Raw genomic sequence first — 25,798 nt, forward strand, 5'->3', positions numbered from 1 at the left:
GCCTCAAATTATTTTATGAACAACATGACACCAGAACAAATATCATTAATCAATTTATTCAAGAGAGAAACAGTTAAATAAATTGAAAGTATCACTTAAAATCACTGATGGATAACCTAGCTCACATCTGTAGCCAGCTTTTCACAAAAACATTAGTTTAAGAAGATGAAAAAGAGTAAAATCATTAGTTCTGGTCAAGTGAACGTGAAAAACAGTCAATCTCTTCTCCTTCTTCCACCTCCTCCCACACGCTCCGGGGCATATTTTAGGAATTTAGCCAAATCTTCATTGAATTTTGATTCTGTATACTGTGTATGAGATGTCAATACAGTTTCTGAAACAGACATAAAGGTGCTTTATAATATATGTTCCTCTGTATATATTTTTTTCTTTACATAAAGACAATTCAACCAAAATTGGATCCTTTGATCTGCTCCAGTGGCTTTTTCCTTGCAGATCACGGGATCTAATTTCAATAAGATTGCCATAAAGATAACACACCATTTTTAAATAGATGTATACTGTAGATTCCTAATTAAACACAAGGAATTAATATCCATGTAAAATTGCCAAAAGCACATCTCGCGGATTTTATGATCTCCCTATTAATTTTTGGCAGGTGTAAATGAATATATATGATAAAAATTATGTGTTCTAGCAATTTGATGCATTAAATAATTGAATCGCAAAATGAAGTAATCATGAAAAATGAGGAATCTACAGTACTCTGCGTCTGCACCAACTAATCAAATTATGTTTTAATTGTTTCAATCTACATGTACTACAAATGAGAAATTTGACAGTAGTAAAAATCAGAAAACATTTTACCTTTTATAAGGAGGTAGAGTTGGGAGGAACCAAAAGCTTTCTTTCCCCGTTTTCCCTTCATGTTTAGACCAGCCATGTACGAGTTTGTCATAGTTCTGAAAATAAATTGAAATATGTCATACTTCAAATACTTAGTATTTCATATCACTCTGAATACAATGTCATACATTGATTTTTTCAATAAATGATCTTTAATTATTCAGTAACATCATTCTTTATTTACCTTAACATTGCTTTCTTCATGTGGTCAGTACCATCTGTACCTCCAATCTTTTGAAGCAAGAATTTCTGAAATGCAATTGTTCATTTTCATTCATACTTTGTAGTGTTACTGCAATATATAAATTTACATTCCAAATATTTTTTGCATGTAAAGTGTGTGAAAAGATACTGAAGTAATAAGACCGTAACACACAAACGGAACTCAAAGGTTAAAATGACGAGTTTAACCGTGACATAACAAACTTTGAACGCTGTAAAATGCAACGTCACAAGCGAGAATCAAAGTTCACGCTTGTGGCTGTTACAATGGCCATTCCATTAATTTGAATTTATCCTTAGAATAAAATAGAAATTTTGACATATAAATCACATTTGCAGACAAAGCAAGAAGTTAGAAAAATGTAAATATAAGCTTTAAATCATTATTTTTTGAAAGATATAGTCTCATAACTGCAGCGGTGTGTGCATACAAATTTTATAATGCGCATTAGTTATTTATGAAAATTTGTATGCACACACCGCTATTGTTATGATACAATATCTTTCATAAAATAATGATTCAATGCTCAAATGTATAATAAAGGAGAACATTATATTCATTCTATACACAATTTCTAATTTTAATTCTGCATTTCAGTCATTTTGTGTCATATCAAGAGAATAAAAAACCTGAGTCCAGCACCAAAGGTTTAATTTTTTTTGTAATAATTCCTGACTGTTAGAGAAAATCTTTGAGGGTTACTTCTTGTGATTTAACTTGAAGAATAATTCCCCTCATTTGATCAAGAATTTAGAGTTTATGTATATTCACCTCACCTCACCTAACCTCTTCTTGCCCGGTGGCACATAAGGCAGGCCCATTATGTATAGTATGTATATAAAAATACAACATAATTCTACACGAAACATGACAATTTACATCTATTTTCAATTACTTACAAAGCTGGCTTTAAAGTCTTTGTTTTCAAGTCTTCTGTCTAAGGCTTCAAATCCTTCTTCTGAGTCTATGGTAACAAGATCAACGTCTTCTGTATTTGAAGCTGTTGTTACTGGACTCTTAAGACGGTCTCTTATTTCAACAAGAAGGTAGAGGACTCTTCTCTGAAATCCTGTGAAACAGAATATAACTAAGTATTAAACATTTAACACCCAAGGCATCATAAGCAAAAATTCCAGTCTCATAAAAGGTCCCTTGAATTGAAAATTTGTAACGCATCTAACTGTACTCACTTTCTTCGGTCATGGGAAAGGAGTCTGTTGAGGACTGATGCTGCTTTCGCTTAGAAAGAGATGGAAGTGTTGGGGTGCTCTCTACACTTAACCTGCTACAAGGCCTATCATAGCTCCTGGAATGTTCAGATCCTTTGTTAAGTCTTTTTGGGCTTTCTCTTCTCAGGGTTGACCTTTCACTGCTTTGTGACATAGAGTGCCTTGACCTATTGTGATGCCTGTCTCTGCTTTTTGATCTTGAAAATCTTGAGCTGTTCAAAGAGTGAACAGGACTCCTGGACCTTGAGATTCGTGACCTTTGTGTTGAGCGAATTGGACTTCTGGATGTTGAAATTCTGGGCCTTTGTGTTGAGCGAATTGGACTTCTGGATGTTGAAATTCTGGGCCTTTGTGTTGAGCGAATTGGACTTCTGGATGTTGAAATTCTGGGCCTTTGTGTTGAGCGAATTGGACTTCTGGATGTTGAAATTCTGGACCTTTGTGTTGAGCGAATTGGACTTCTGGATGTTGAAATTCTGGACCTCTGTGTTGAGCGAATTGGACTTCTGGATGTTGAAATTCTGGACCTTTGTGTTGAGCGAATGGGACTTCTTGGTGACATCGACCTATTCATCGAGCTCTCCCGACTGTTTGAACTAGCCCAGGACTTGCTTGGTGTAATAGACCTGCTACGTCTGGTTTCCATTTCATCTCTAGTAGAAGATGAAGGTGATCGAGACCTGGACGACTGAAGTGATGACTGGTCTTGGTTTTTTTTAGAAGAGATTTTTTGGGGTGGTTTTGGCGGCATAACTGGTGCTGAAGTATAATATATCAAATTGTTGGAAAATGCTCCAAAAAAAATAAGGAATTACCATAATAAATTGTCCTCTTTTATATCTGGATATATATTTGCATAACAATATCTAACCTGCTACAGGTAACTTCTTCTGCGTTTTTATTGATGAATTGTCTTCAGCAGAATCTAATTAAACAAAATTTATATATATTTCATTAATCAAAATATCAAAGTAAATAACAAATAAAAGAATCTTCAAGTTTGTAGATAAATTGCAAGCTCACCCATAATAAAGTCACTCATGACCTTCTTTTTTGGTTTCCTTTTCATTACTGGTTCTGAGTCACACTCAGATTCCACCGCTGTCGTCTCATCATAGTCCTCACATTCTCGATAGTCGTCTTTATTTAAAAGAAAAACAATGCATGAAGAGAAGGTACAATTGACTTGATGAGAAATGTATACAAAAAATTCTTTGTTAACTTTGTTGACTTCCCTACATTTTTTACATCTTCAAACATAAATTACTCGGTTTCTTATCAATAAATTAAGAAGTTACCTGATGAAAACTTGATCTTTATCAGATCAAATGAAAGCCATTTGTCAGCAGGTTTCTTGCATTCTTTGAGTGCAGATTTTGCATTTGATGTATTTGGCCATCTTATGCGATTTCCTTCAACCCATACACTGGGTATGGCAAGCTCCATCTCTTTTTCATCCTCTCTCCACACAGCTCTTACCCACTTCTTGTCCATCTTAATTTAAAAAATCAAAATTAAGCAAAATGCTTAAACATATTATGTTTTTCAATAAATAACATAGTTTGTTTTTTGTCATCAATGTCACAAGAAAAGAGTTCTTTGAGTTGTAATGTTTAAAAAAAAATTATTATCTGACATATATTTTATTATAAAGTCACCAATTCAGTATTAAAGAAATTACAATTACCGGTAGAACTAATTTAGCAATATATATCTCTCTTTACAATACTTGATAGTGCTAAAAACCAACCTTATCCTAATATTGCCTTTCAATTCCATGCAGCAAAGGAAACAGCACATATTTCCCATCATAAGGCAAACATGCAACTTTTCTATCTATGTCATGCTTTCTGATTATTTTTTCCCGTCCATGCCTCTGCAATGTTGTGTTTTTCACAACGGCAACATTTATTAATTTCGATTCACATGGATTAATAAATAAATTTTCCAGTCTCTGTTGTGAAACAACTTTGCATATCAATTCTCCATTTTCTCTTTTTTCTTGCAAAAATGCAAACGACTGATCTTTTAAAAGTAAACAACTGTCTTTTCTTTTTGTGGAAAGATAGGTTGTTGAAACATTCATCCATGGTTTGACAGTAGTTCTTTCCAGTTCAAACAACCGTTTAGCAACTTGAGCAATAGGATTTTGTGCTTTCTTCACAAATTTCTTTAACTTTTGAAGATAGTTTTCAAATCTAAAGGCACTTAGTTCATTTAGTGAAACACCATAATTTTTAACATCATCACTTATGTGTACAAGAGAGTGAATGTTGTAGGTAGTAAATGTCTCTCCGTATATCTGGGGTGCTTTCTTGACAAAGTATTCAAGCAATTCTTTTGCATAATTCAGGTAGTGATTCCTAGAAGCATCTCTGGAGTCAAGTAATATTGACATGGCAACCGTTAGAGCTAGGAAATGTTGATACATTTGGTCATGCATTATGTTGCGGAAAATAAGTGGGCCAGTGTATAGAATGCATTGCCTGTACTCTGTTGCCTTCCATCGATCGAGAACCTCAAGCGAACGTGGCTGTCTTGCGAATTCTCGAGGCATTTTCCCATTCAGAGCAACAAGTTTGTCCGAAAGTAATTCTATTTGCAGATGGGATAGCTTGCACTCTCGTGGTCCTGATTTTAAAAACATCAAAATTCTTTTCATCACACCAAGACACACAAGATGCATATAATCAAGCGGAAACGATTTGATACAATCGATACCAATATCAACTAAAGGTGACCTCTTTAATTGATAATCAGTATACTGCAATTCATTGAAATCTTCTTTAGTTCTCTTTTCCGGCATATTCATGCCGTCTGGTTGTTCAAAAACAACACGTCCACGCCATACACCTTTAATTGTGCATCTATCGCATCCAAAGTATGCATTGTGTCCTTTAGTACATTTCAAAAATGACCTTGCAGGAGCATCACAAATAAATGAGTCAATGATCACAGCAAAATGTTTATCATTCAATTGAAACCCAGTATTTTCAACATTACAAAGTTCTTCAACAAAGTCCAGCAAATACTCCTCAACTGAGTCTGGTTTCTTTGTTCCACAGAACAAAGCAACAATAAATGGTTCAAAACTATTGACACTGCATAGGATTGGCCAAAATTGTACCGAGGAAGACTTAAATAATGGTACTCCATCGATGTTAAATGAAAGTTTAATTGAGTTTTCATCTTCAAAATGATTTGGATGTAATGACACAGTTTTCGTAAGTCCTGATAGCAGCCCAAAATAATAATAATTGCCACCACATTTTCTAATGATATCAATACTTTGAGGTGTCTGAAGTAAAGTACGTGCATCTTTTGGTACTCTGTGGCCTTGCTTTCTAAAAATTTCAAGTATATGATTAATGCATGATCTAGTGCATTTAAACTTTGTAGCCCATTCTGCAATTTGTGATGGTAAACATTCCTCAGGCTCATTTTCATTATCTTCATCACTTGTTAAAACAACGGACATGGAAGAATCACTGTCATAATCTGCTGGTTCATTAATGTGCTGCTGTTGCTGATCTTCCCCAGAATCTGACTGCACAGAGGAGGTGTACCTTTCAGGAGTTGTCTGCTGGCCCCCAACTGCCTGCAGTTGATTTTCAACATCATTTTCACTGCTGCTTGATTGTGCAAGCGCATGAACAAATGTATTGTACCGTCTCCAGTTTCTGAGATAGGGCATGTCTTAAATAGAACAAAAAAATACATGCACGTGCAGCTAGTTTTTGTTTCTATTGTTTGTATTGATTAACCATTATAAATAATATCATCACTTTGAGTTAATATTAACATCATAATCATTACAAATATAAATACTTATATACTAGGCCTAAAGTACTGTCTTCAATACTGTGAATTGAATATGGACTGTTAGTGTTAAAGGATTTATTGTTTTCCTTTAAAGACCATCGAAGGTAAAAGATAAGATTATTACTTTCTATATACTGTATTACAAAACGGCTTCGATCAGTTGCCTGGGTACACTTATTGAGTATTAAAACTTGCATCGTTATGTTGGAGACCAAAGATCAACGACAACAATAAAATCCCAATTCTATTTATAGTTTCACTCTTCTGTTAACTTGTACGTAAATCGGAAATTCTCTTAGTTAACTCGTCCAAAGAGTCATTCGTGATACGTGTGAACTATCGTACATAACATTACTAACGTTAGTGGTGAAAAATAAAAATAAAAACACCACAAAAAACACCAAAAACTTAAAGACATTTTCAAGGCTAACAATACTTTGATATTATTAGACTAATGTAAGTTAGAGATCGATCAATTTTTACATGCATTCTCTGTTCGTTAGTGGTGAATTCAAAAACACGCGCCATGCGGTTAAGCATTTTTTTCTAGCTTGGAAAAAAATAAAAACATTATACAACATGCATTATATAATTGAAAGAAACACTTACTTTACTATTTTAGAGGATGAAATCCAAAATGTCCTTGTATTAAAGGTCGATGTAGAATTTATAAATGCTGCTCCTCACGGTCTCAAGTTTGGAATGGCGTTCAAAATGGCTTCCCAGCTAGGATATCTTATCCCCAGCTGGACACTGGTTCTTTGTTTCAGTTGGCGCGGTAATTTGTTCGCGCCAGTAATTAATACTTGTCTGGCCAGCATGCGCTTTCAAGCTGAGCAGATATGGAGGATGTGCAATAGATCAATGGCTATCGCGCACCTTGCCGCATAATTTGTTTACATGCGCTAACTTTCGCCATAACTGAATTTATTTCACTATCAACAGTTTTATTCATTAACACTATATATATAAATGATTCATAAAGTAACTTAAATCATTTCAAGCTGTGTAGATATTTGGGGGGGGGGGGGGGGTTACAAGATCAATGCCTATCGCGCGCTTTCCGCATACATGTAAATTCTTTACATGTGCGATTTTTTGCCATCACTGATGATGTTTTTTCACTTTTTATGCCCACAAATTACAGAATTCAATAATTACACGAAATTATGAAAAATACAATTTTATAAATATATGTATGAGAAATTTGGTCGATATTGGTCAGAATATCTGACGTCTAACTAACGTTGAAAATTTGTCATGTTGATAACGTCTTTTTCTTCAACGTCGCACAACGTTGTATTTTGGTTGATCAACGTCGTCAACCATGATCAACGTATTTTCAACGTTGGTACAACGTCGTATGCCTGCTGGGAACACATTCAAAATAGACTTGCTCCACTCTAAACCAGTATTACTCGTGTACTTCTGGAGAGAATTTGATTAGTATGTAAACTGTATATAAACTTGTCTATAATTTGATCAAATCTGTGAACCATTTAATATTATTTTTCTTTTATTCCTTGTTTTTGTTGTCTGATTTTTTTCATATAAAATTTTAAATAAATGCTGCATTTTAATTTGTTCTTCTTTGCTTCCTACATTCCGGTATTCGCTGTATCTATGTATACACCATGAGTATAAAGGATGTTTCTTAAAGTCCTGTCCTAAGGAGATGTCAGTTATGATAAGTACTTGACAACACGCGCAATGTCCTCTATCAATCGCACCTTTTCGGGTCTTTCCAGCTGATATCCGAGAGGTCCGAGAACTTGCGATTGTGGCTACGATAAGGCCGCAGATGTGTTTAAAAATAGTTTAAATTCAGTTAGTGTGTGTTAAGTAAAAATTGATTATTTTAAATAAAAATTATAATAGGCAAGGTAGGCCCTGGAGATGGTGAAGTCGCGGTACCCTAATGTTCACGGAAAATTGTCTTACCGTGAACATAGTGATATATACTAAAAACACCGAAATGTTATAATAACCAAAAGGTAGAAAAATATATTACTTATCAAGATATTGCAACTGGAGGAAAATAGCTATTTTTTAGTATTTTCAAAGTGCGGAAAATTCTTTTACTAAATGAAATTTTAATTAAAAAAAACAAAAAACAAATCGACCTCCTTAAATAAATATGCTTCTCAAACGACGCAAAGAGTTATTCCTCATTGATCGATAACGAAACCAAAACAAAACACCAGAACGTTTAGAAAATTAATATATTCTATCTGGTAGTTCATTACACCTTTCATTTAATGTTATTTTTCAATTACACACACGTCCTCATACATGTATTATTTGTATATAATATATTTTATAGATAAAATCTTACTGACCAGGCCACGCCTCCTTAAAATAGTTTCAATTTCTATTGATAATCTCGTCATTACAGGGAACCTTGTATACGGAACGCCTAAAGGGTCAATATTCAACATTTCAAGCTACAATGCGGATATGAGTTATTCGTTCAATTTCGATAAAGAGAGATAAATTTCATATTCTTAAAAGTAATTATTTTAGCATACCTGAGCCAGAGGCTCAAATGCACTTTTCTGATCAAAATTTGTCCGTTTTCTGTCAACTGGGCCTCGTTGTCGTTGTTGTCGTTGTAAACTTTTAACCTCATTAAAAAATTTTAAAAAAACTTGCGACAAAGTCGTAAATAATTTCAATCTCGTGGAATGATCTTTGACGAACAAAATTTATATAAATTCATTAATCTGTCCTTATTTTCATATCTATAATTATATTTCAGAATAATTAAATTCAAAGATCTATATAGTTTGTGATCAATTAGCATTGACTAATTTGGTAGTATGCCGTAAATTCTTTAATTTGTAAAACGCAGTCTAGAACCGCTGGCCGATTTCAACAAAACTTGGCCCAAAGCATCCAAATTCAAGTTTGTTAAGATGACGGACCAAGTCCACTTTCAAATGGAGATAATAAAAGCGGCGTGGTCTGATTTTTTGGCTATTACAGCAATAAATTATTATATATCCATACAAACCAATCATCTTAGAAAGTTATAGGCTTTCGTCTATTAACACCAGCATAATCGGTCTCCTTTCAAAGTTTATCACAGTTAACAAAATAGTTTCTTTATGGGCATACAAAAAATACAAACTTCATCATGGGAATGGTTAGAAAAGGGAAGGGTTTGTTTTCGTCCCCAAAATTAATATGTTTATTCAACCCGCATGTTATGCATCGATTGCAAAGCAAACTTCAGATATATTTGTGAACAAAATGTACATTTATCCATAATTGATAATTTTCAAAATAGACCATTACTGCATATAGCATTATTTCTCACTCATGAAATAATTAACCTCTATCCGCTCAAAATTGAACCACCTGAGCCCTTCATCTTTGTACAGCAAAACATCACATAACAAATAGGTATATTGCACTCTGCCACTTTTGTGACTTTATTGTGAACCAAATTTGGTTTGAAATAATCAGGAAAATGACAATAGATGATTATATAACAATAATTAATAAGTTCATAAAATTATGAATATTTAATTCTTTACCCATAATATTTTACAACTAAAATAATCCATAACTCCCATTACTGATGTAATCAATGATGTGATTGATTAGATAATTTATGAAAAAAATAATCCTTGTGGTCTGAAAGCGCAATGCTTAATAAAGAAAAAAGAAAATACACAAGAATTTTTCGTTTTTATAAACATGTTCATAAAAAAGGAAGGTGGAGGGGTGGAGGTGGTTTATAGATCGCTTTGAAAATTTTCAATGCTTAGCTATCGGCGTCCTGAAAGAAGTGAGAACCCACGCTATTAAAATGACGCTCCCAAGATTTTACCGCGGTTACCTCCGGCGACGTTGATTTTGTGTCCATATATGAAGATGCTGAATAACTTTTACAATACCGCAGGAAAGATAACTCTCGCGAACTTAACAGAAATCATCAATATGCATAAAATATTTTAAGAAATCTTAAAAATCATATGTTTATTTTTGATTTTCAAAAACATTATGTCCTTTATTTATAGCAATGTCAAAGTCGTAATACAATCAAAGCCAGCTTGACGTCATGTGATGAAGTTTAATACAATGTAAATGTATGAGGCGAAACAACGCAGTACCCTTTAACATTCGTTTAAAAGTGGTTAAAAAAAAACTGATAGAAAATCGGACCAAGCCGCTTTAAGAATATTTGAGTTTGTATTTTCATGAAATCTTCTTCTCAAAAACTATACTGCCAAAAAAGCTTCTAACTTGTGTGGAAGCATTCTAAGATAGTAAAAATTCATTGTCAAATCTAGCTGCAGGTCTGTACCCCCACATCCCCCTCGGTCTCAAAAAATTTGGATAGGCGTCCTTGGAGCTGCAATTGCTTATTTGTTATAAAGCACAAAAAACTTGCGCTAGTTTTGAACCGATTAACCTGACTAAAATCCGTCACTTAGAAAACACAATATATAGGTTGTATCAATACTTTCGGTACAACCATCGTATTTCCACAAACATTCTATTAAAAAATTAGCATTATAAATTTTTCAGACAAAATCTATATAGTATAACGTATATAGCTAGTGACGTTGCTTAACTTGCCTCAGTATCATAAACACGGTAACCGACCTCTGAATTTCAAATATGATAAATTCACGTGTAAATCGAGAGTCGCCATTTTGATATGTAAACAAACTACACTACTTCAATTAACGGGGGTGATGATGGTGTTTAAAAGAATATCAGAGGCTAGTAAAGTAATATATGTTTAGTAAAATGTCCGAGGATTTTTTATAAATAAAATATCAGTACAAAATATATTCGGGAAAATATTAATTTATTCCAAAACTAAAGCAAGTTTTAAAGTTTGAGCGTTATAAGTTGCAACTTTTTAACACATAAGGAACTGTTCCACCTGGTTTGAACAAAAGACCTGGAGCAACAGACCTGTAGCTTATTCAAACCATGATAATGATGAAATAGGGCGGGTCCACAATAGAGATTGTTTTTGTTTTTAAAAATTACATATTAGGAATAAATATAGAAAAATTTAGATCTTCTCAAAAAACTGTTGGCCCCAAAAACTGAAACTCAAATGAAAGCATCCTAAAGTAGTGTAGATCCGTTCAAATCATGATTCAAGAATGTAGGGTGGGGCCTTAATTAAGTTGAATTTTTACATAGGTATAAATAGAGAAAAAAACTTGTACATGTCTTATTCCATCGATGCTAGCTGGAGAAATCAATATCTCAACATTTGCAGTCTATTGTAATTAAATGTATCATCATCACGTGATCGACAGTTTTTCCTTGGTTCGATCACATATCATCCTAAGTTTGGACCGGGTTTCTTTTTAAATAGTAACTGCTGATTATCTTCCTCTTACATAATAATGTACCACAAAAACAAATGATATATAGCAGGTCTAAAATATAATTTACATGTATTTAGGTCCTCTTACTTAATCATGTGATCTGTCAAATGTTGAATTCCGTCCGTCCGTGTGCATGTATCGTTAACAATTTTACAAATTTACTTTCTAAAATCACTGAATTGATTGAAAACTATATTTGAAACATGAGTGTAGAATACATTCGTGGCCCTTACCCCTATAGCTTATTATTTCTGTTTATCAGCATAAAACTGAGCTCTAAAATCAGTACATTGAGATGATAAAAAAGAAGTATATTTCGTCAATATTGTACAAAAAATTGTCTGACATACAAGTAGGTTATGAATCTAAAAACAATACATGTAAACCTCAGAATACTGACTGCTTAAATGTGCATAACACCAATTTTCTACATAGAATTTGGCGTAATTCAACGTTTTTAACAAATAACCTAACTTAACATGAAGTTTATCAGTGGCATAGCGTCCATTAAGGCAAAAAGGCAAATGCCTACACATAATTTTTTAAAGCAAAATTTAAAATTTTTGTGTAGATTTTAAATCTATAACAAAGCTGACTTTAATAACTCTGACCTGTTAACAAAACTTCCAGGTTCATTTACAGAATAGCCATCAAATCTTTTGTAAAAGCCAAAAAAAGGGGGAGGGGATTAATATTACAGTGGACATGCAATTGCATTGCGAAAGTGTTAACTCTAATCCACGAAAAGCTGAAATTGAAGGGTGTTTTTCACTGAAAAAAACCAAAACTCTTGGCAATATAATTAATATTAATAATATAAATATACATTCCATAGTTAAGTTAAAATGATTACTTTTGCGATTTTACTGAATTTTAAAAAAGGCAACTTTCTCAACAATAAATATCATATGGTCTGGTTCATTGATTTTAACGTTGTCATGTCTGTGTAATAAAAATATTGTTTTCGATGAATGGACTGAATTCATGTAAATGTGGCGTATCAATTATGAAAAAGAAGTTAATATGGAAATACACTGTACGTACACGGCCGTAGCGCAATGGAGGCAAATGACGCATATGCTTCATATCTGAAAAAAGACGATCAATTTTTTTTCATTAAAGTTTTTTTATGTCAGAGTGACCTCGCCAAATTTCCAGTTAAGAAAAAATTAAATTGCGAAAAAAATATTATAATATCTTGAAGATGACAACATAATGTTCAGTCTTGATCCATGTTAAACCCACCAACTCTCAACTGTCAAGCTGCCACCCTTTCCATACCTTTATAACTTGTTTAATAGGGAGGGAAGCAGCTTGACATGATTAGATAAACTACATAAATTAGAAGAATACTAGTATGTTCTCTGAAGAATAGAGCAAGATATTCAATTAAATCCCATCTGTGTAGCTACAAAGCCACACGGTTCAAAAGACAATTTATGACATAACCAAAACGATTAAATGTTATCATATACTGCAAAACATGTACCTTTTGCTTAACTGCAAAATGGGTGCGCTCCCATTGGGCGTACGTGGGTTTTGTTTACAGAATACATGTACATGCAGAGTAGGTTGTGGATACGGTGTATGAATGCTTTCTTTTCAATTTCATTAACGAAAAATAGATTTTATTTTATTATTAGGAAAAGAATAGACTGAGAACAGGAAATTAAATTCAATTGACATAATGGCCACTAATGGTCCCTAACTAATTTGTTAAAACTAACAAATGTCTGCTCTCAGAAGTTGTAATTTTGCGTCCGTTTTGTAAAGATTTAGTAAAAAAAAAAAAAGGTCCCCTAACCCCCCCTCCCTTTGCGACCCCCCCCCCCCTCCCGAACCTACCCCCTTTCGCGCTACGCCCGTCACTGAAGCCGAATGAAACACACATATATAGGGCACGCTACGCCACTGTTTACAGATTGTAACTGGTGTGTAATAGAAATGTTGTCATAGAAAAACAATACAAGGCGTGCGAAAAACAAAACCATCTCGTGGGAATTTCGGGTGAAAACTCATGAAGTGAATTTACGTGAAAAGGGTCTTTCTTGTGATCTGCATATCAAATGATCAATTCACGCTTAATTTGAGTGATTTTCATTTTATGAAAAACCCCAAATGACTATGTACATGCATAGTGATTGTTCTCTCTCTCTCTCTCTCTCGCTCTCTCTCTCTCTCTCTCTCTCTCTCTCTCTCTCTCTCTCTCTGTTTAAAAGAGCGAATTTGCTTTCAATTCGAAAAAAAAATCTAGAATTTTGGAGAATCGAAGAATTTAACAAATTGTCATCATTTAATGGCTTATCCATACTTATGCTTACAATCAATGGGCATAGAAAACAATAACCGAAAACATATTAATTTCAAAATATGTCAAAGTATTTGAGGTGCTTTGGTGGCGTCGAAATAGCAATTTTTACAAAGTCGGGAAGAGCAGGATAGTCAAACAGTTCGAAATCCAATCGGTAAAGTTCTCTATACTCTTTGATTATATCTGCTGACAGTTGGCTAAAAGCTTCAATTTTCGCTTCCAGTCGCTGTTCTTTCAGTTTTGTCCGGTTTTGCACATTTTGAATTATCCGTGTTACGACATCAGTCACGTGGGTCTGGTTTATTGTATTCATCTTCTCCAAAATAAACGGCATTTTGGTGTCTATAGGAAGAACTCCTCGAATTTGTAGGTCTCTCCAAACTCGTTGAAAAGACCTGCGAAATGGCTCACATTGTAGTGTGTGTCTTTTAAAGGAAAACAAACGATTTATGTGACTTGAAGCTATTTGTAAGTCTGACTCTTTCTCAAAGTTTTCGAAAGTCATTCCCACTGAATACGTGGAATTAAAGACATCCAAAATGTGCGATACATCGTTACGAAATGTTTCCATTTTCCCAATGAAATCATATTTAATATCACAAGGAAAACAATGTTCATACATTGGATAAAAATGGCGATCACGATGCGTCAACGTCTTCTGCGCGTGTATGACATATTTCATGAATTCTGGAAATGTGACGTCATGACCACATTTAAGCGACAAAGGACTCGCCTTTAATCCTCTTATAGTTTTTATGATGAAGCGTCCAGCTGATCTCCAGTAAAATGGGTTCGGGGCAAACAGTTTATCTACATAACCGGACAGTGCTCGGCCATATGGCTCACGCACGAACATAAATTTGGATGTTTTCGACAGACAATCGATGAAATCCTTTGATCGATTGGTCAGCATTGCGTTGCCTCTCGGAGCAATAAATTTTAAATCTGCAAACACGTTGCGTATTGTCTTCTGTAGAAAAGTCGAGCCTACTTTCTGTATTCGACAGTACAAGAAGCCCATGGGGTCGTATAATGCTATGTTATTGTTCAATTTCTGGGTAAACGACGAACCATTGGAGGCAGATTTGGACAATCGATTTGTCTTACACTTGTGGACAAGAATAGCTTGACGGTGAAGTTGAATTGGATTGGTACTTTGGAATATCTGTCAAAATAATAGCAGAATAAATTATTATAAACTTTATTTTTACGCAAATGAATTTTTAACAACTTCTTTTTTTACATGGGTTTTAATTAACTGATATTTGCTGGTATCCCTTTTTTTAAAAATAAGTCAAATTCATAGATTTGATGGTACTGATATTTGTGGACAGTGTTAGTAACTGTACATTTTCGTTCGATTCTTTTTTTTATTAATTTTTTTTTTATTTACCTCATCAAATCATCAAATATTCGGATTAATTTAGAGAAAAGTTACAAAATTGTACAGTAAAAGAAAAGTACCCAATTATTTCTTTTTCGTCTTTTGTTCTGTTTTGTTGTTTGGTCTTGTTACATTACTTTGTTTGCTTGGAGGGTTTTTTGTGTATTTGTTTGGTTTTGGGGGTTGTGGGGTTGTGGGGGAGAGGGTGGGGTTTTTTGGTAGCTTAAATTGAAATAAATATGAACAAAAAATTGGTTATAAACAAAACACATACATTGTGACGTAACATAGGACATCGTGATGGGTCATCCATCATATAGTTGTTAAAATCCCGCTCGTGGTATGGAGATTGCTGAAGTGGCGACCATGACCCAACATAGAACTGGTAATTGAAGCCTAGGTTTCCTGAAGACGAAATCCAACAGATCTGTGGAAGCGTAAAGTTTGAATTTCATTAAACGACTAAAATTAACGAAATTTAAAATCCATGTTACAGACAGTTAAAACCATCGACAAAATTATAAACCTCTTTAACGCAATAATTATAGATCTTAACAAATATTAGAGAAAATGAATCATCGGGGCATTTTCTGTTCAGATAATTATATTACATTGGGGTTTTTTTTTTCGGGGGAAAAAGTGTGTGTTTAATTTTAGTATAAACTCTTCTGATTTTGCAAACATTATCTGATATTGATTATCATTATTTATAGTATATACTAAGGGTTTTATAAGCGGTCGCTGTGAATGCAAATTTATGTGTTCGAATAAAGACATAGTTTACATATGTAAATTGATAGCTTTACTTTTGTTTATCTCGTACCTTACCAAAGGCACATAACGTACCAAACAACGTTAACTTTCACAAGCAAACAGCAAAACACAATAATTCAAGATCAAACATTTAAATTACAAATTATTTGTTCTTTGGTTTTTCTCTCTATCACACTCCGTGATAGAAACGGCAACGAGTTGTAATGAAATTCTTTTCGTTTTGGTGCACTTTAAAGGAAGTAAATTAAAGTGGGGTGGTTATACCCGTGCTCTTGTCAATATGATAATTTAATAACGCGTCGATGACTTTTATTATTTGTAATTTTTTTTATTTGGTTTGTGGTGTCTGCAGAATAATTGCGTACAGAATAATGCCTGCTGTTTTTTTAAATGGGGGGGGATGGGGCTGATCGATTGAGACATGGTGCATATTTATTATAAATTATATTTTTGACTGCTCAATTACATATACATTTTGTACAGCTATTGTACGCCAAATATATCTATGTCTCTTACATGTACAGTCACCAACTATTTATAGTTTATTCATACAATTATATGTTTTCTTTGGTGATTCATGTGGGTATAAAGGTAGCTAGCATTGAAGAAAAGTACAAAACCTGAGTTAGCGGGTAACGTTCATTGTATGCTTGCTATAATCATAGCACATACGTATGAATCGCAAATAAAGCGTTCAATGTTCTTTGTTATATATTTACATCTACCTTTGAATCATTTTATCAATTATCAAAGGTAATTAAAAGTAAGATAATTACTGTCAAAAAGTTACACAGAAGGAAAGACTTGTTATAAATACCTACAGAAGCCTTTACTTATTATAAATTTCTCCCGTCTCCCAAGCGGAGAAAATCGACCTCCCCATTTTTATTTTTATTTTTTTGCGACTACCCCGCGCTAGGGCTGTATACGGTGCATAAAAAATACAGATCATACAAATAAGATAAAAATCCTTTTTTTCATTACTACTTTAAAAATCAATGCCTTTAATTGTAAATTAATCAATCCCCAAAATGTTCACAAAATAATTTCTACTTTAATACCTAAAATATGAAAACTTACCGCCAATAAGGAAAACAAAATACTCCAAAATATCGTCTTGTAAACACGTTTTGACATAATGGTTCGCCTTGCCTGCAAAAAGTTAAACTTCCAAGATAAAAAGAAAATCCTCTGGCTACCGACGGTATATTAACATGGCAGAGTGCTTTAAGATATTGATAATTTATCATCGATTTTCTTTCCGTATCGTATCATCCTTTTATCTTTATATATGAATAGGATAGGTAAGCAACGAGAAAATTTTATTTCTCTTTAATTCGATCGAGTATCTGTGTATTCTGATGTCTGGACTAAGTCAATTACGTATTTGATCAAATTAAATATTTGTAAAAAAAAAAAAAAATACTTTCTAAAACATAATCAATTTAGCAGTTAACATAGCTTAGGAAAAGGAGAAATTAGTCTTTAAATGTTCTTGCTTATAGTCAATGAGAGATATTTGACTCCTTTTCAACAGTTGTACATAAGAGTAATGTGTGTAAAGTTAATTAAAAAAGAATTCAAAATATCGACTGGGTTTTAGCGTGATATCTACAACAGTAATAGATTTCATTAATATAAATTCGCCACTTTACTCCGATGCTAGCGGTCCAAAGGAAAAACGGGTAGTTATTAAGCTCCAAATTGAATGTGTTGCGTCTTTGGAATCGACTATATAATGTACAATGTATGTGTACAAAATGAACGCTTCACCAAAATTATGTTTCTTCTGGACCGTGTGCAAAACAATAGTTCTAACTGGAACTCTCAAGTTAAAAATACCCTAGAATCTTTAGACATGGAAAGTACTTACACAAATTGTACACCTTGTAATTTACCCTATACACTATACATGTACCTGTAGAGGAAACGTTATACATGTACGTACTAATTTTAAACCGAATTGCTCCAAAATATTCAGGTGTGCATGTACCAAAACTTCAGACACATACATTGTTTATATTCTTTTTTTAATCCAGCTATACAAATACATACTCGAAAAATACGTCACGCTAGATCTCTCAAAACCCTTCAGATCAAAATCGAAAGTGTTTAGATATGGTGTACTTCCCTAGCTTAAGGGTTGAAACAAGTTGCCACAGAGGAGAAGCGGTCGAGGACAGAATACGTAACTTATGTGAATTTAGATCTAATGAAATTGAAACTGAGAAGCAATTTTTGTCACATTGTCTATTCTTTAATAAGCAGTGATGTCGCTTAATTCATAAAATTGGATACAATTTTGTAATATATGTCAAAATATTACTAATTATAGTACTCTGTTCATCGGTGTAATATGTAACTACACCCGTCGCTTATTTTATTTATGAATTAAACAATCTAAGATAGAAACACTTAACAAAACCAACTTACTCCTAAAACATGCATGCAAATTTTATTCTCTTTGTAACAGTTTTAAAGTGAGAGTTTAATATTAAATCTGTAAAAGGAATTTTGTAATTATCATATATAATGCCAGGGACGTATAATTATTTGTTTACTTGGGATATACGTCCCTGATAATACATATGTCACTATGACAAATTATTTACTTACTTCAGCAGGAAAATATTTTATTTTTTAACCAAAGGTTATATAAACCAATGCTATCGTACCTCTCGAAAATCTACCATTTTGGTTTTTTTAATGGCCTCTCAAAATACAGGTTGTAATTTTTTGTACTCAAATGCAGATTATTAGAAATTACCCACAAATTTTGTAACTGTGTATGATTCGTAATGTCATTTGTAAGAAACACTATATAAATTCTGCTATCTGGTTTTTAAAGTGGGTCATCTTAAACTATCAAAATAAAGAAAAGTTTGCTATTTATGTGGAGCATTGCAAATGTACATAAGAACGATGGATTCATTAATAACTGTCGGAAAAACAACCCAAATGTAAAATTTCTAAGGTTTGCACTTTTTCTTTTGTGTCAATTTTTCATAACGTATTCCTGCATATTATGTTCTTTTTATCATGACGTCATAAAAGCACAATGGCTACGCTCACGTACGCAAAAATCGTTTAAATTTTTTTTTTTACAAAAGGTGATAAATCTAAATATATTTCTTAATTTTTTTTATTGTGTTCAATTAAATAAATGGCATTAAAACAATTTCTTAAAATACCAAAGGTGTAAATACACGGTTTTTACTAGAATATGCAACATATACACAATAAAACCCCATTTTATACGAGGGTTAATCCAAAAGTAATCTCACAGATGCGATAAAATCGTGAAAAATCGGTGTAAATTAAGTGACAAAAATTTGTGCGTTGATACATATAGATCTACCTATTTTAATTCAGATCTGAAAATTTTAATGCATCATGATAATTTTTTCTGAAGATAAAATACATGTATTTTGTAGAGGGTGAGGTAAGGCTAGTCGCCGCACGCTAGCATATTTTGTATCTACTGTAGTACACGGGCACTAAAATAAGTCGATTTAATCTAAAAACTGATAAATGTCTGCATGTAGCATTGCATTATTAAGAAACCATGCGTATCCTATATATACTATACAGTTTTAAATCTTTGGTTGGGAATGCATTTCATTAGAAAAATCACTTTGCAACCACTATTGAAATAAAACCACTATTGAAATAAATTATTTCAATACTGGTTGGGAATGTTTTTCATCTGAAGAATCACTTTACATCCACTATTGAAATACAACCACTACAAAAATAAAATATTTAAATAGTATTCCGGGATGTATTCCATTTTGAAAATCAATTTACAGACATTGTTGAAGTACAACTACAATTAAAACAATTTTTTCAATCGTAGCTTAGAATGAATTTCTTCATTAATTTTTCTTTGAATATTTACATTATTTTCTTTACATTTCTCTTTCTACAAACATATGTCCTATGATATTGTATATTATTTGCACAATTGTGAACATCTTGTAAATTGCCAGAACTTCTATTCAAACCCCCTGTATATTGAATAATTATATATTGATAAATACTATTATAAATATCACAATTAATATAAATTATTTCAATAGGGGTTGGGGGTTACTTCACTACGACTACTATTGAAATATATTATTTCAATAGTGGTTAAGGATGCGATTCATTTCAACCACTATTGAAATAATCTATTTCAATAGTGGTTGGGGATACCTTTCATTTCAACCACTATTGAAATAAAGTATTTCAATAGTGGTTGATGATGCATTTTAGTTTTATGTCTATTGTTATGTCTGTTTGTAACACTTTCCTTTCTGCTAGGGGAGTTTCTTAAGAAAAGAAGTAAGTCTTATGAGATGATGAATTCCTTTTTGATTATGATTATCTTTGATTTACCTCTATATGGTCATGTTTCCCATACCATCTGTCATCTGGAACCGAAAGTGTTATGCACAGTCGGAATAATAGGCATTAGAATAACATCCTACCACTATTCAAATATTTTATTTCAATAATGGTTGTAATGAACCGCATCCTTTACCACAATTGAAATCAATTATTTCAATAGTGGTTGTAATGAAATGCATACCAAACCACTATTGAAATAATTTATTTCAATAGTGGTTATAATGAAACGCATACCCAACCACTATTGAAATAATTTATATTTCATTCAATATTGGTCCTAATGAAGTACATCCCCAACCATCATTGAAATTATTTATCTTAATAGTGATATTCATTATTACACAAATCTATAATGATATATAAGCTATAAATTATTTTTTGATATGCAGGGGTTTTGAATAGAAGTTCTGGCAATTTACAACGTTGTCTTTTAGTACAAATAATTTCCATAAAACATGATATATCTATAGAAAGAGACAGGTAAAGATAAATATGAAAACAATTTCATATCTTAATCTGCGAGGATTGGTTATTTCTGCAAAACCGTGAAAATCCTAAAATAAGTACATTTACATCATAGTCTTGATTACTATTACCATAAAATATGCAAGTCTTTGGTACCTTAATTGTGTATTTGTGTTTGTTAAATAAAAACAAATGAATATGCATGTTTATCTGCGAGAATTGGTTATTTACTTCTACACAGCAGTGATAATTCTACCATAATTGTGTATTTGATATTATTCGTTAGTTTTCTTGCATTTCAAAATAGTTTGCAAATATGATAAACACTTCTTTCTTTCCAAATGTATTACATAATAGTGATTACATAGTTATATTTATAAGTAATTCATTCCCATCTACAATTAAAAAAAAATAAATTTAATAGTAGTTGAACTTTAATGGTGTCTGTAAAGTAGTTCTTATCATGAAATACATCCCTAACCTCTATTGAACCATTATATCAATAGTGGGTGTATTTCAATAGTGGTTGCAAAGTGATTTTTCAAATGAAACACGTCCCCAACCACTATTGAAATAATTTATTTCAATAGTGGTTGTATTTCAATAGTGGTTGCAACAGTGCATTCATTTTTGCTTTTAAGGATGTATGTCTGTTCTCCATTCTAATGGAACACGTACAGCCAATAGAAGGGTGGTGATTGGGGTGTTTAGCACATCTTTAAACAATATAATGTTTTGATACTTAGAACAACACTGTGTACTGTTGACATATTTTTCACAGTTAAGAATAAATTAAATGTAGAACTAATTGGAGTACATTTTTCAAATGATTTGAAATTCTTAATAAGACACTGTTAAAATGTTTTGATATTGTGTTGGTATAGCCAGTTATATTGACAATTTAATTTTTTTTTTAACATGCTTAATCATACAACTAAAATATTTTTATCTCAAGAATTATTTTTCTTCTTTAAAAACAATTTTTAATCAAATACATTTTTCAATTCATCACGATTTTACAAATAAACATGATTAGAAAAGCATAGTAGTGCAAAGTAATGCCATGTAATGCCAGCATTACACTAGATTTTTGGAAGTAATGCATTACATTACCATTACTTGTAATGCTAAAAGTGTGTCATTACACATTACTAGAATTACTTTGAAAATATGTAATGCATTGTAATGCATTACCATTACATTTAGCATTATCCCAAGCCTGCCCCAATCAAACTTCAAGAGTTCAGTTTGCTGGTTTATAAGATGTAAGAGCAGTTTGAAAAAGTAAAACGTGACAGACGGACGGACGTACGGAACAGGGTAACAACAATGTACCCGAACTTTCTTTAGAAAATGCGGGTATAATAATCGGTAATTCCGCGAGTTCTGGAGTCGGTGGTACGAGCGCCTTAACTGTCGCCTTCCAAATGCCGAATTACTGAGCCTGACCAATAATCACATTTGGATAACAAAACACCGAATTAACAAAAGAGAATAATAGAATAGTAAATATAAGAGTTTCTTCAATTAATGGATATTTTAGATAAACTGAGTGTCAATTTAGGGTGCCCAGATCAAAAACCTTTAACGCCAGCGAAAAGGGAGAAGGTGTCCTATGGAACGCCATAGCTGCCTTATGTGGGTATTTCATAGGAAGATGGTGCTTTAATTTATCATGCTGTGGTTAATTTATGTAAAGATGGTGCTTTATTATATGAATATGGGCTTTTTTATATGACGATGGTGCTTTATTATATCATGCTGTGGTTATTTTATGTGAAAATTGTGCTTTATTATATGGAAATGGTGCTTTGTTATATAAAGATGGTGCTTTTTTATGTGAAGGTAATCAATTCAATTCAATTTATTATCCTTGAGCTTTACAACTCATCGGAATACAAATTATAATACATATAAAATTATAAACAAATGTGCAATGTGCAGTAAGTGAGTGGGCATATTAAGACAATATAATCATGTACATATCACCATAAATGTATAAGAAGCTTAAACTGTAGTATTATTACAATGCTGCGCTCTCATTTTGGAAGCGCTAGATAAATATTTTCCTAAATTATTGAGTTCCTTTGTATTGTTAACACTTAAAAGATTAGCTAGCTTAAAAACACTTGGTTTTTTGTAATAAAAACTCTTTATATATTTCTTTCGTAATTCAGTGTAAAAAGGACATATGAGTATAGTGGAACTCATCTTCTAAATCTTTTTTATTACAATGATTGCAAAATCTTTCATTTCTTGGCACCTTGTTGTGTCGACCTTTTTCAATATTTAAAGAGTGTGATGAAGTTCGAAAAATACTTATAAATTTTTTTGAAGTATAATTAATCGGTCTCCTAAGATAAGTTTGCAAACAAAAATTATCCACAAGGTGTTGATATAACCTACTCTTCGAAGATGTCGAAAAAGATGACATCAAACTTTGTTTATAAATATCTAATATTCTACACTCAATTATCTTGTAGGTTTTACATTGATTTGAACAAGTTTCGTCAAACAAATATTTTAGACCCATGCTAGATAACTCGCTTTGTATGGAAACCATCCAGTTATCGTTATTGACAAGCATGCTTTCGTATGCCTCCTTCAAGATAATGTTATTTGTATTTTTAATTTTTAACCAGTATTTGAAAATTCGTAGTTTTTTTCTAATATACAAAGGAAATCTACCCAGTTCATAATACACTAAATTATTTGTAGTTTGTTTGTTGACCCCAAGAATTCTCTTACAAAAATTGAGATGTACCTTTTCTATATCGGGTGCTTTGTGGAAACCCCAAATTTCACAGGCATATGAAAGAATACTATGTACATACGTATCAAATACAGAACATTGAGTTTCAACATTAAAAGAATAATTTTTCATAGTGTTTGATATTGCAAAAAGTGCTTTCCGTCCTTGATCTGCTACATATTTTTGTGTTTGTAAAAATTTTCCCTTGAAGTTAAATAACATACCAAGATACTTAAAAGTATTCACAACTTCTAGTTTTTGTTCATTGTATGACCAGCTTTCGAAATCTGATATTTTCCCACCATTTCAAAAAATGACAACCTTGGTTTTAGACACATTTACATTCAGATCCCATTCTATAGTATATTTCTTAAGTGTATTTAACATACTCTGTAACCCAGCAGGGGTTTCAGCAATCAATACCATGTCATCTGCAAACATTAGCAGGAAAATAGTAATCATTTGTAGTTCAATGGATGGACAATTGTTTTTTTATAAAGTTTATCTCAAAATCGTTAACATAAAAAGCAAAAAGTAGTGGTGATAACACTTCACCTTGCAAAAGACCCATGTCATTACTAAAGTAATCACTTAAAACACCACCATATTTGACACATGACTTCACATTATTATACAGTGATTGTATAACTTGTAATAATTTCCCTCGTATACCAACTTTATATATTTTATCCCATAACTTGCATCTGTTAATAGAGTCAAATGCCTTTTGAAAATCCACAAAACAACAATATAGACGTTTTTTGTTACATAAAGATTTGTTAATAAGTGATCGTAAAACAAATATAACATCTACTGTACTAAGTCCTGGTCGAAACCCAAACTGAGCATCAGTTAAAATATCGTATTTGTTATCCCATTCTAGGATTCTATTATTTAAAACACTTGTAAATAGTTTTCCAAAACAACTGACAATAGAGATACCCCTGTAGTTGTTTACATCATCAATGTCACCTTTGTTGTGTACTGGTACAATACAACTTTTTGTCCACAGATCAGGGAATAAACCTGACATTAGTATTGTGTTAAAAAGTTTATGTAACACAGGCATCAAAATATTATTTCATCTTTGTAAAAAACTCATAACAATGTAGTCCTCACTACAACTTTTGTTACATTTTAGTTTTTTTAATTGCCTTACTAGTTTCATCATAGGTAATTTCTTTATCTAACTCTTCATATACGGCATTATAATTCACAAAGTCACAAGTACTTTCTTTGTGGTCAGCGCTGTTACCTTCAATAAGTCTTTTAAAATATGCTTGGAAGTCGTCATTCGTTAGGCTACATTTTCCAGACTTGCTTTTCCCCTTAGAGAATAAACTGTAAAAGTGTTTTGGGTTATGTTTTCTCAAAAAATCAAACATGTCCCCCTCATATCGTTTGTATTTATATTTTGATTTTTTCATGTATTTTTGGTATTTTTTCTTGGCGACTAAAAGTGTTTCTTTGTTTTCATATGATTTTTCATTATTGTATGTATGGAGTAGCCCTTTGTATTCTTTCAATAGTTTTTTACAAGTTTCGTCAAACCAGGGTTTGTCCTGTTTCATATTCCCACATGCGTTATTTTTATGTATGGTATGTTGTGGTGCTTTAGATACGTTAACATCCATGTAAGGTAAGACACAGTCATTCAATATACTGCAAATATTGTTGATACAAGTATTGAGATCTGAAGAATTTTTGAAATCAATATTTAATTCACCGAGTATAAAATTTTGGTTTCGTGTTATTTCAGTCAAGATAAATTCCGCATTGTCATCGACCCACTTTACTGATTTGCTGTTAGTTCTACCCGAAGATACACTCGTTCTATGCAGTTGTGTTTCCAGGCAAATACCATTGATAGTAAAAATGATTGGTGAATGGTCAGAAAAAATATTAAATATGCCAGTAGAAAAATGGCCTATACTAAAAAACAATGAACTTTCCGTCAACAGATAATCTATAACACTATTTCCTCTAGAACAGAAAAAAGTATAGTCACCAGGTACATCCCCAGGATGTCTACCATTAACAATTCGTAGACCTGATGACTTACATAATTCTAATAATTTTCTACCATAATTATTGATGTGTTTATCTTGGTTTTTTCTTTCACAGAGAACTTCGGTGTCTTCATATAGAAATGGTAGATTTCCATCAGACACAATATATTTCAAAAAATCATCAGTTATGTAATCGTTTCTGACACCTGT

At 32.4% G+C, this 25,798-nt stretch overlaps 2 protein-coding genes across 2 annotated transcripts; both read right to left on the reverse strand.

The window, feature by feature from the left end:
• Positions 1-40: 40 nt before the first annotated feature.
• LOC128159148 (serine/threonine-protein kinase PRP4 homolog) lies at positions 41-4,209 on the reverse strand. Its single transcript, XM_052822203.1, has 9 exons — positions 4,070-4,209; positions 3,618-3,813; positions 3,343-3,459; positions 3,191-3,244; positions 2,281-3,078; positions 1,990-2,159; positions 1,052-1,116; positions 829-923; positions 41-334 (listed from the first exon to the last, which is right to left on the reverse strand). The coding sequence occupies exons 2-9, from the start codon at positions 3,811-3,813 to the stop codon at positions 216-218; spliced, it is 1,614 nt and encodes a 537-aa protein (XP_052678163.1). The 5' UTR covers positions 4,070-4,209; the 3' UTR covers positions 41-215.
• Positions 4,210-13,792: 9,583 nt separating this feature from the next.
• LOC128159149 (carbohydrate sulfotransferase 8-like) lies at positions 13,793-17,150 on the reverse strand. The gene is made up of 3 exons (XM_052822204.1): positions 17,051-17,150; positions 15,471-15,623; positions 13,793-14,977 (listed from the first exon to the last, which is right to left on the reverse strand). The coding sequence occupies exons 1-3, from the start codon at positions 17,105-17,107 to the stop codon at positions 13,865-13,867; spliced, it is 1,323 nt and encodes a 440-aa protein (XP_052678164.1). The 5' UTR covers positions 17,108-17,150; the 3' UTR covers positions 13,793-13,864.
• Positions 17,151-25,798: the final 8,648 nt, after the last annotated feature.

Source organism: Crassostrea angulata, chromosome 8, assembly GCF_025612915.1.
Source record: "Crassostrea angulata isolate pt1a10 chromosome 8, ASM2561291v2, whole genome shotgun sequence".
Classification (NCBI taxonomy): Eukaryota; Metazoa; Mollusca; class Bivalvia; order Ostreida; family Ostreidae; genus Magallana; species Magallana angulata.